This window comes from Eucyclogobius newberryi, unplaced genomic scaffold (assembly GCF_026437365.1).
Source record: "Eucyclogobius newberryi isolate DKJ021-1_F unplaced genomic scaffold, fEucNew1.0.hap1 SCAF_8, whole genome shotgun sequence".
NCBI lineage: Eukaryota > Metazoa > Chordata > Actinopteri > Gobiiformes > Gobiidae > Eucyclogobius > Eucyclogobius newberryi.
The window spans coordinates 3,412,629-3,424,361 of NW_027316500.1; the positions used below are offsets into that span (position 1 = coordinate 3,412,629).

The 11,733-nt window shown below is 40.8% G+C and overlaps 2 protein-coding genes across 2 annotated transcripts; one reads left to right on the plus strand and one right to left on the minus strand.

The window, feature by feature from the left end:
- Nucleotides 1-1,234: 1,234 nt before the first annotated feature.
- Nucleotides 1,235-8,607, minus strand: tsnaxip1 (translin-associated factor X interacting protein 1). Its single transcript, XM_072437301.1, has 11 exons — nt 8,259-8,607; nt 7,274-7,461; nt 5,995-6,083; nt 5,705-5,903; nt 5,090-5,205; nt 4,267-4,366; nt 3,745-3,851; nt 3,499-3,670; nt 2,993-3,201; nt 1,994-2,170; nt 1,235-1,431 (listed from the first exon to the last, which is right to left on the minus strand). The coding sequence occupies exons 1-11, from the start codon at nt 8,460-8,462 to the stop codon at nt 1,235-1,237; spliced, it is 1,758 nt and encodes a 585-aa protein (XP_072293402.1). The 5' UTR covers nt 8,463-8,607.
- Nucleotides 8,608-8,690: 83 nt separating this feature from the next.
- Nucleotides 8,691-10,596, plus strand: rps27a (ribosomal protein S27a). The gene is made up of 6 exons (XM_072436678.1): nt 8,691-8,848; nt 8,956-9,020; nt 9,499-9,553; nt 9,642-9,727; nt 10,184-10,315; nt 10,406-10,596. The coding sequence occupies exons 2-6, from the start codon at nt 8,973-8,975 to the stop codon at nt 10,553-10,555; spliced, it is 471 nt and encodes a 156-aa protein (XP_072292779.1). The 5' UTR covers nt 8,691-8,848; nt 8,956-8,972; the 3' UTR covers nt 10,556-10,596.
- The last annotated feature ends 1,137 nt before the right edge of the window (nt 10,597-11,733 follow it).

Genomic DNA, 11,733 nt, shown 5'->3' on the forward strand with positions numbered 1-11,733 from the left:
CTGTTTATCATAGAGCGATGCTGCCAGGTGTGTTTTACTCGTCAAAGGTCAGAGGTCAAAGGTAGCTCTATCACTGTCCCAAGTCTCATGTGCCAAGGCCAAAGATTAAGAGTTTCATGTTTTTTCTTTTTTGAACTAGTCAGCACTGTTGCGACGGGCGTTCTCGCAACCTCCATTTTATTGGAGTTGGGGCCGAGCCGATCGCGTCTATGTCCCATGTGTGACTTTCATCAATGTTAGGGGGTCAAAAACGCCAGAGTTGTGGCAAAATTTTACCATGCAAAACTATAATAATAACAAACCAGGCAAGAACAATGTCTCGATCCATTCCATTCCATGGAAGGCTCGAGCCAATAATAATATCATGCTTTTCAGCACAGCCAAAGATGCCTCACATTGTATTATTCATTCACTTCACATATAGTGGTGATAAGGTACTACTGTAGGCACAGTTGCCCTGGGGCAGACTGACACAAACAAGGCTGCCATTCTGCACCATTGGCACCTGGTGTTCCAGCGGTCTCGCATCCAAGTACTAACCAGGTCTGGTCCTGCTTAGCTTCATAAAGTTTAACAAATCAGACATGAACAAACAGGTGTGGCCACACACAAGTCTGACAAAGCTGTAGTATCAATGAAAATCAGAAATAGTTTATTGTTTTTTGACATTTTGATTTAATAATGCCACTGTTTTTGTTATAAAAAGGCCTGTTCACAATCAGAATCAGAAAAAGTTTATTGCCATTGTCAATGAATAGAATTCACAAACATAGGAACTTGCTTTGGTGATTTGATGGATCATAAAACAATGAACAATGATAAAATGATAAAACAACCTATATAAGTCAAAAAGAAAAACAATTTAAATCTGCTATAGGATAAAAATAAAAATAGGCTATAAGATGTACACAAAATTTACAGTTGAATTTACAAATGTAGAGCAGAAAGTGAGTGATTAAATTATGGTTAAAGTGGCAGTGTTTAAGAAGTGTTCATGAGTCCATGGCAGAGGGAAAGAAACTGTTCTTGTGGCGGGGGTTTCTGGTCCGTAGCCTCCTGCCTGAGGGGAGTGGCCTCCTGCCTGAGGGGAGTGGCCTCCTGCCTGAGGGGAGTGGCCTCCTGTCTGATTTGACTATGTGTGTCATGAGTCTGCACAGTCCAGAGAACAATCACAATGATACAAATACAACTATTTATAGAACATTTCTTTTACCCAGCGTCTACCTGAGACGGTTCACATAAAGATGTGCTGGGTGAGTTGGGCCCCCTCTGGTTCTGAGGACAGGACTTGGGTCCCGCTCTGGCTCAGCAGGACAGACATAATACTGTGAGTCAGGTCAGAGCGGCTCACTGTGGAGCAAACAGCTGCTATTTCACTCCACTGGTCCACTGTAGAGGCACTGTCCTCCAGTATGGCCGCCTCCAGCACGCCTGAGAGAACACAACAGCTCAGCTCTCTTCACAGTTCAACTAGGAACGCTTTTCCTTGATTTGAGTACAAAAAGTCTGGTTCTGTTCATGGAATATTTAAATCTGCTCAGGATAGGTAAATGTGGTCTTAATTCTAAATGTAACTTACCTATATATCTAATTTTTAATGGTTAGGCTAAAATGTTTCTTAAATAGCTTTTTATTTTTTATTTTGGTGCAATTGTTGGCTATTACATCGGCTCATCAGCTATCACTAAATCTCTAATAACGTTTCAATATATTGTATTTGTTAATAATGACCAAAACATAAAAAGAAGTAAGTAACAGGTTGAATTCAATGTACCACTGCTATATTTCTTTTATGAGTGCAGGGCTGAGGTTAGTTTAACATACAGTACTGTTGGTTGTGTTTTTGAATGGCATGTCCAAGGCTCCTCCACTAGCACAGATAAGACAGGAAGCACTGAGGCACTGCTCGTATGACTTCTCCTTCCTGATCTTGTGCTTATCAGAACACAGAACAAGCTCAGAATGGCCATGCATTTGGAGGCATGTGACGTACCTGCTCCTTCACTGAAACTGTCCAGGAGCTGCAGAGCAAACTCCTGAAGCTGAGAGTCAGACAGCAGAGCAGCACAGACCACACCCACAGACAACATGGCTCCGCCCCTCTCAGGCCTGGTCAGAAGCTGCAGGAGACTCAGGCTGGGCCGCTGACAGAACACCCACAGATAGTCCTCTGCAGTGGTGTAAAGTAACAAATACTGTGCTTAAGTCACATTTGAGCTCATTATTACAGTGGACACTTTTTAATTTAACGTCACTACATCCGAGTAGCTGTACTTTCTACTCCACTACATTTTTGATCGGAGTGAAAAGTAAAAGTAGTTTTCATTTGGTTTGAAAAGATACATTTAGCACATTCCCTGTGACATCCTGCCCAAAGGTTTTGAGTTCGAGCTCCAACTACGAGCAAACAAAAATATATACATACATTTAACTAGAAACATAGGTTTTTCCAAATAAGACCTTTCAAGGGGAATAATATCTAAATGATTTAAATACATTAAGAATTTGGACAAGCCACTAAATATATTAAAAATAAATGTCGATTTTGTATTGATGAAGAATGGGAAAATATATAAATAGCCCAATGGAGAACCACAAGGTCACATATTTGGACAGAATTCCATTGGAAAAAAGTGCACACTATTCACAAGGAAATTCAAACTGTGGTCGCTAGGAAGCTCACAATTACCATGTGTTGTGACTGTCCACAAACTCAACTCGTCCTTAGCCTGGAGGAGGAGCCTCCGCCTGCTTGTTTCCATGGAAATGTTGGTCATAATATAATTTCACAGTATGGCATCAAACATTTATCAGCATAACTTAACTTTCTATTTCCACAGAATCATGCAAGCTACACAACCAGAAAGTCACATACTGTCAATTCAATTTTTAAATGAGATTATTTTATTTTTACTTAAATACTATAAGTAACACAGTAGAGTACTTGTTCCACCTCTGGTCCTCAGAGTCAGAACACATTGTATAGACTGACCTGCTGTGAGCTCCTCACAGTGTCTCATGAAGTCCACCGTGCTGTGGGTCAGTCCTCGTCTGTACATGCTCAGAGCCATGCTTCTGTGGGATCCACAGACTTTGTAGTTCACTGTGGCCAGGGCCAGTAACATGTCTGAGTGATAAACAGAAGAGTTCTTCTGTGCATACTGAGCCAGGATGTCCCCCAGCCTCTCAGAGAGCGTCAGTCTGAAAGGATCACAGTTGACACAACTTAAAGAGCTCACATAGTTTATGTTGGCATTTAGCAGTGGTTCTCAAACTGTGGTATGTGTGTTCTGGTGGTACATGGGACCCTCTCCAGATAAATCCATTCATGTTTTTGTCCTCCTTTGGGTTAACCGTTCTTTAGAAGTAACTTATTCATGTTCTAGTCTCATTTTAGAGCACACTAAGCCCTATTATAGACCTTATATAGTCAGTTTAGATCTGGTTTTGTTATCTTGTGGTGCTCGGTGTGAAAGCTTTGAAAGGCATAGTGATTACTTGTCAAAGTTGAACGCGTGGCTTAGAAGCTGCCACTGGCCTTGCTCCAGGGCACAGCAGACGCCCTCATAGGACACAGGCTCTGGAAGTCTGTGTCCCACTGGTGTGCTGATGAGCAGAGCGTGGAAGAGGAGCAGGAGGGGCGGGGCAGAGTGCGGGGGCCCCGTCACAGCTGTGGCAGGAGGACCACATGGACATAACGTAAGGAGACATGAGCACAAAGCAGACAGAAGCTTGGACATGCACCTTTGAACATGTGGACAGTGTGGATGTTCCTCAGAAGTCCTCGAGGAGAGAGCGCTGCATGTTCTGCTGCTTCTTTGTACTGGCCAGAGTCAAAGAGCTCAACAAACCTGTGATTGACAGAAGGAAAAACATCTCACAAACAAAAAGGTATCTGTGAGGATCACGTACGGCCTCTAGAGGTTATATACTGCCTCTGAGCTTTTATTTCCCTCAAATGAAATGTATATGGTCAAATGTAAACTGAAAGTATTTCGTCCACTGGCCAGACTGTGAGGACCTGTGGAGGTGTGACTGAGGCCAAACTCTGAGGACCTGTGGAGGTGTGACTGAGGCCAGACTGTGAGGACCTGTGGAGGTGTGACTGAGGCCAGACTGTGAGGACCTGTGGAGGTGTGACTGAGGCCAGACTGTGAGGACCTGTGGAGGTGTGACTGAGGACAGACTGTGAGGTCCTGTGGAGGTGTAACTGAGGACAGACTGTGAGGTCCTGTGGAGGTGTAACTGAGGCCAGACTGTGAGGACCTGTGGAGGTGCTGTGTGAGGTGCTCAGACTCGTCCACTCCAGTCGGCTCTTCACTCTCCAGCAGCTCTGTGTCTATGCTCCGAAGGTCATCTTCTGTAACTGAAACACAGTGTTTCATGTTTGACATAAGATAAGATAAGATATTCCTTTATTGTCCCACAAGGGGAAATTTCATTGATGCAACGCCGGTAGATACAGAGGTAGATACAGAAGAAAGAACAGATAACTTATAGGAAAATATGGAACATATAAAATATGGAATATAAAACATATGGAAAATACAATCAATGTGGTTATAGCTTATGGTGCTTTTTATGGAGTTTGTGTATATGTATATGTTTGTGTTTTATAGACCTTTTTAAAGTTTGTGAAGTAAAACATTTCAAGAAACTGGAAGAAACTGGGATTAACAAGAGAAAGTGTTTTTGGCAAATGAAAAAATTAAATCAACCCAGATACAAGTCATTTCAAAGCACAGTTTCAAAACATTTACAATTATTTGTTTTTACAATTTCATTAGCAATTACATTTTTTGTCATAAAGACTACAACCAATTATCTCATCTCAATTAATTATTGACATGAGATTATTGATTACTGCGACGAGTTGGCCACTGTTCAGGGTGTACCCCGCCTAAGGCTCAAAGTCACTGGGATAGGCTCCAGTCACCCGCGACCCCTAACGGGAACAAGCGGTAGAAAATGAATGAATGAATGAATGATTGAAAAGGTGGTATTTCTTTCAGTCACCTCCATTCTGTAATTTTGAACATTCTGATGCCACATTAGCATTTTAAAGGGTCGAAATAAGCAGTGTAAGTACCTGTGGTGTGTGTGACGTTGTGTAGGGCTGAATGTAAAAGCTCTTCTAGGGGAAAGTGCTGTCCCTCCTCCCTCCAGCTGCACAGATGTGTGTACACACACCCGAGACGCTTGTATCTGCAAACACACAGCAAAGTATGGTTCATTATGTACTAATAATGTAGGTTACATTCTATATGACAGGTCGGACCACACGTTTTACCAAAACCTAATGAACACAATTATAGTTTAGATTTCACTAAACATTGGCTCTATTTGTCCCCAGTTTAACCAGTTTGTGTAGTTTATATTTGTACTTCCCTGTTGGACATGAGCAGCAAATATGACACAGGTAGATGTAATTCCACAACAGTTACCAAGCAGTATACATACATACATACATACATACATACATACATACATACTTACATATGTAAGTGTGACTGAGGAGCTCAGTCACATGGGAAGAGATCGGCATAGAGCCACTGCTCCTCCATGTGGAAGTTTATTTCTAAATAGTTTTGGATTAATATTGTTGTTTAAAATTAAAACAATATAAATTATGATCTAATATGTTATAGTATACACTACTATGTACCAGACGCATGTTTCCTTTGAATGAACGTACATTACTTACAGGAGCTTAAGCCGCCTGTTGTCTGCTTCCGTGCTCTCTCTCCACTGCTCGCTGACCTGCAGCTCTGTGTCCAGCCAAGCTCTGACCTCCACAGACACACACTGCCTCCTCCTCTCCAGCAGAGCCTCTCTCTGGGACTGGAGCTGGTCCAGATGTTTCTCCAGAAGCTCTGAATCCTCTGACTCAGCCACCGTCAGCCCTGAAACGACAGAATGTGATGAAAACATAAGCACAGATTTCTAGCAGATGAACATAAAAATACCTGTGGTTACAGAAGAATGTTCCGTTACCTGGGATCCACATGCGCTGTTCTCTACATGATCTTTGTCTGTCAATCTCTTGCTGAAGTTCTACATTTTCTTTTCGTAAACGGGAGATCCTGTATGGATTAAAAAAAAAAAAAAGATATTATAATAATCAATAATAGTAATCAATATTTAAATGTATGTGAATAAAAACTAAAAACAAAAAAAACAAGACAACAAGACAGTTGAAAATATTAATATTAAAAAAGAGATTGTCCCAATGTCCGGTAAATTTGTCTATTTTCAAATTCACAGTTAAAGTAATTTTTTCCATTTTACAAATGTCTACATTTATTTCAGTCTGGTCTTTGACAGTCAGCTCCCTGTCATTATTAATTCCCTTGTTTTTGTTTTTTGCTGCTGCCAATGGGCTGTGTGCACAACAGAACCTGGCTAGCTCAGTGGCAGTACTTCCTGTCTGATTTGATCTCTATGGGGTTTCGGAGTCAGTATGAATAAATACTATAAGATCAATGCCATACCAGCTTGTCAGTGCCAGATAGAATCAGATCTCAGAAGTTAAGCAGGAAACGGCCTGGCCACAGGGTGGCGCTAGTGCATACTACATTGTGACCCACCTTGTCCAGCTTCAGTGTCCATATGAATGAGTGTGAATGAAAATGTGCCCATGTGCAATCCAGTGTGTTTACAGCATGTGTATGTTCCTTAACATACAATGCCAAGAGCAAATAAACAATAATGACAGTGAATAGTGGTGGACATGTTAAAGACTTTACAAAACATGTGAATACATCACCAAAAAACATTTGTGTATTTTAAAGGGACATGTTTGTGTCTTAATGCTAATGCTCATTCTACTGTTGGGGCATAAATCATTTAAAATATCTCCCATTAAGATTAACTCCAAATTTGACTGTGGTGTGTGTGTAAATGTCCTTCAAGCTCTTTGTCTTAGGCTGTGTTCACACTTTGTTTGGTCCCGGTTTGAGTCCAATTCAATTCTGATGTAGATTTGTTTCAGTCCGTTTTTAGCCTTGACCTTGTCCATGTTCTGGGTTCAGTCCTAGTTTACTCCCTATTTGAATGTGGTGTGTGTGCGAGTGTGAAGCACCCTTAGAGGCCCCACGCTCCATCATTTTACAATTATGATTGTAAATGGCTTCTATTAAGTGCATTAACATGTCTGATAACAGTCTGGAACCTCCTGGCACGACACTTTACAGACATCCAATCACAGAAAAGTGGATGTTTATATCAATGCTCCTGTGCCAGAGGAGTGCTGCAGAAAAGTGCTCATACCCACCTCTCCTTCAGACGCACAGCTCGACTTTCACAGGCTTCAATGGACCTCAGCTGGAGAGACGAGGCCTTCAGGGAGTCCTGAGAACATCTGCTGTCCTCCAGCGTCTGACTGATGGCCATAATAACTTGATCATACTCTGTCTTTATACTCAGCAGGATTCTCTTGAAGGTAGAAGACTGAACAATCAGCTGAAAGACAATAGATTGTTGGCGTAAGATTCTTTTTGTCATGTGTAAAGGGTAGATTACTTACACTTATACTCCATTTACTTTAATCAATATGAATGGAATGGATAATTATATGTAAAGGAAAAATACCCTCCCAAACAAAAATATGCTTTCTGTTCAACCGTCCTGTTGTTTCCTGTAAATAAAGGAGACTATAGTGGCTATAAACAGCCATGACTATTAATAATCATAATCAGTTTATTGAAGTAAAAACGATTGTCTTAGATCTGGAATTTAACTCTTTTAAATTCAATTCAAACTCCACGTCCCCACCAAAAGTAAAAAGAAAAGCACAATATATATATATATATATATATATATATATATATATATATATATATATATATATATATATATATATATATATATATATACTATATATATATATATAGTATATCTTATATGTAAACAAAATGAGTTTGTATTATTTAAGTCGTATTTATTGTAAACCACAGTAAACGTTTCAAATTTATATCTCTACATATGTATTTAGTGTTTCGTTTCAGTAAAACCATGAGATATTATTACTACAGGGAAGCTGCTCAGAATTAAATACAGGGCAATATTTGGAGAAAACCTTCTGTCCTCTGCAAGAATAGTTTGCCTGATTTGAAAATAATTTAGAGCAAATATGGTATTTCATTATTTAGTTCCCTTCGAAGAAAATAATGTGTATTATACTACATAATTACGATACAAAAACTATTTACACGTACACTTTGAGTTAGTTTAATCATGTCTTCGATGGCCAAACTGACCTTGTTGAAGACTGAGCGGTAAAGCACGTAGCGCAGCTCACTGGGGCCCTCTTCTGGACATCGCAGGTAACGCTTCTCGTGTTCAAGGAAGTCGTACAGAGATTTTAGAAACTTCTTTTCAACTTCAAACTCCAGTATTTCAGGCGTTACAACACGTTCTCCTTTTCCGGAAGACAAAACGGACTTTCTTGCAGTTGTTGACATTATCTTTTGCCGTACAACAGCTCAAATATAACGTAGTTTTGACTGTTTATTCGCATAGCACGGTTGCCTCGAATTTGGTGTTCTTGGTCCTAGATTTTCTAGTTGCTAGGATACCGAGACATTGGTGTTTGACTTTGTACATTTTTTGCTTACTAAAATATTTAAAAGTTTTTTTTCACTCTGTTTCACATTATACTCTGTGTCATGTTGTATTTAATTATTCTGAGAGCAAATACGCGAGGGAAAATAGAAAAAACATGCGAATATAATATAATTCAGTCAGGCACAATGACAGCCGCCTAAACCCGTGCAAACGGCTGTAGAAAACCCCGTCGCTCCGCTGTGAAGTCCTCTTCTCATGATCCGCCATTAGGAGCACACTGGTGGTAAGTTTGGCTCTAAGAAAACGTGAATAAACAGAATAAATGACACTTTAGACAGCAGTTTTCAGTACACGCAGCAAGGCTAAGCTTCTGTTCATGTTCCCGTGTAGGTGGATTGAACGCCAATATGCAGATTTTCGTCAAAACCCTCACGGGGAAGACCATAACCCTCGAGGTGGGTAGCGCCGCTGTGATGGAGCCTGAAGTGTGGTAGTGCTGGAGTTATGCTAGTTCACATCTTCTATTACACATGTACACGCCACTTCAAGACAGCACTCATGATAAATCACATTATTGAGGAGAGGATCTGGTCCAGAGTTCAGTCACGGTTGACTAAATAATTTTACACTTCATTTCCCGGTAAAGCTAATCGGCTAAGCTAACGTTGGTATCCGCTGCACGTGTACGCTCAAATCCAAATAACTGCTTTAAAGTTACAACCTTAAAACATGTTAAGACTTATAATTATGCTCGTGCCCATTCTGCCTTGCGAATCCACTTTTTATTCTGCCGTTTCTTTTAAAAACACAACCGTATTAATAAAGTACATGACATCTATACTTAGACGTATTTGTGATTTCTAGTGAGCCAAATAATCGTGACTGATTTTATGCCATAATCGAGCAGCTTTAACCAGTCTTGTCCTTCTCCAGGTTGAGCCTTCAGATACTATTGAAAATGTCAAGGCCAAAATCCAAGACAAAGAAGGTAAAAGGCAGCGGTGTATTGATTGTGGATACAGATGATACCGTCCATAGATGACCCAGTCCCTAAACACTTGTTTGTGCATGTACAGGCATCCCTCCTGATCAGCAGAGGCTGATCTTTGCTGGTAAGCAGTTGGAAGATGGGCGCACACTGTCGGACTACAACATCCAGAAGGTAAGGGGCTGCAAAGTGTCATTAACCACGGGGGGCTCCTGTAACCAGTTATTCTCAATACAGTGTATTGTAGCTTTATGGCTGAAAGTTTAATGTCACACATTTGTGCTCAAGGCCCTACTGTAAAAGTGGTCGCATAAGAAAACGCTGAACCAAATGCTCGGTAATCAAAGCCGTTTTAAAATTCTCGTCCACATGACTTTTAGTTTTGGCATTTCACTTTAATGAAACATTCCTGTTAAGTTTCCTCTCTTGGTAATGAGGAGTCCCCTTATGTTGCAGTTAGGGATGTTTTCCTATAATTTAATCCAAAAAGCAAATTGGCCGCTTTTAAAATTTCTGTACGTAGACAATTTTGTAATGTGGTTGAATCAGTAAATCCTGACGTCACTGATCTGTTGTAGGATAAATTTTGAAGTAACTGAACATGTGACATTTTGAATGTTGTGATGGCAGGAGTCCACTCTGCACTTGGTGCTGAGGCTGCGCGGTGGTGCCAAAAAGAGAAAGAAGAAGTCTTACACCACCCCAAAGAAGAACAAGCACAAGAGGAAGAAGGTCAAGCTCGCTGTGCTCAAGTACTACAAGGTGAGCTGTTGTGACTGATGGTAAATGTAACCTGACTGTGGCTGTTTCCAGTTTCTACTCTGAAGTCTGTCGCTGCTTGTTCCTGTTCAGGTGGACGAGAATGGCAAGATCCACCGCCTGAGACGCGAATGCCCAGCTGACGAGTGTGGAGCCGGAGTGTTCATGGCCAGCCACTTTGACCGTCACTACTGCGGAAAGTGCTGCCTCACCTACTGCTTCAACAAGCCCGAGGACAAGTGAAGGGCTGCAAGGACGTTAAATAAAGAAACCCTTTGACTAAAGTCACGTCTTATGTGTTTTATCAATGACTCCTGGTCAAACTGGTGTTTTACATTTCTAGGAATTTTCAAATTTGTTCATTGCAAAATAAAACTATACAACGGTCTGATTTTGTCTGTAATGACAGAATTAATGCTACATTTACAATCCAATAAGTTAAAATAACAGGCCAGTGGCTGTCGCACTGAAGATTGAGAGGACTGAGCTTGCACTGATGTACTCACTTGAATAAGCTGGTTTAGTCAAGTGTGTACTTGCTTTTAATGCCTTTGTTCACATTTTATCACAAACTAAAATACATTAAATTGGCATGTTAAGTGAAGGAGAAACACTTGATTTTATTTAGAGTGTCTACAGAGGCGCGGCCGAAAAAGCCATGTTATTTTGGTGCCAGCTTAGCGCCCTTTTAGACCGCGCCGGGTTAAGGTTAAGGTTAGGGTTAGGGTTAGCCATGAGGCTATAACGGGCTATAAGGGAAATGCCGCGGTCCCTGAAACTGCGCGGCCATTTGACCGCGCCGCGGCTCTCCAGCCACGGCCTTATTTTTAATGCAAAAATATCCAGCTTTTTCCAAGTGCAGTTACTGTCTGCGTCTTTATGGAAGTGTTAAGAAGCCATTGTTGGAAAAAACAGAAGTCCTGTTGATTGTTCTGCCTGTGGAGGACACATCAGACCTGTGGAAGGAGGTGCTCTGGTCTTCAACTTTTATTTTAAGAAGTGAAAAGCTGTTGTGGATAATATAACAAACCTTAAATACGTGAATATTACTCCAGGCCTCAAGAGATGCCTCAATATACATTTGTGCGCAGATTAATATTTGACAAATCTGTCTTTAATTTCTCATCTTTGCGGAACAGTGTCCACTCAAGCCGTGACCCCTCCTGCCCCACTTTGGACCATGTTCCGGACTGACACCACTGCAGCTCCACCTATTTCCACTTCCCCTCTCACTACATTTCTCATTCTATTATTCCTCCAACTCTTCTTGCTACTACCACTTGTTCTCCATCTTACAGAGGTGCAGAAGTGTAGAGACAATGCAGCATTAGCTACTTTTAGCCTTTTTCCTCTGGACCAAAACAGAAAAATTACTTTTGTTTTTACTAATCTTGTATGTTGAGTAAAAATCTAAATTAAAG

Coding starts and splice junctions, on each gene's coding strand:
- tsnaxip1 (XM_072437301.1), bottom strand. CDS start 8,462: ATGTCAACAACTGCAAGAAAGTCCGTTTTGTCTTCCGGAAAAGGAGAA. Junction 5,904..5,994: donor ACAGCGCATGTGGATCCCAG/GTAACGGAACAT, acceptor CTGTCGTTTCAG/GGCTGACGGTGGCTGAGTCA. Junction 3,202..3,498: donor CACGCGTTCAACTTTGACAA/GTAATCACTATG, acceptor TGATCCTTTCAG/ACTGACGCTCTCTGAGAGGC.
- rps27a (XM_072436678.1), top strand. CDS start 8,973: ATGCAGATTTTCGTCAAAACCCTCACGGGGAAGACCATAACCCTCGAG. Junction 9,021..9,498: donor GGAAGACCATAACCCTCGAG/GTGGGTAGCGCC, acceptor GTCCTTCTCCAG/GTTGAGCCTTCAGATACTAT. Junction 10,316..10,405: donor CTGTGCTCAAGTACTACAAG/GTGAGCTGTTGT, acceptor GTTCCTGTTCAG/GTGGACGAGAATGGCAAGAT.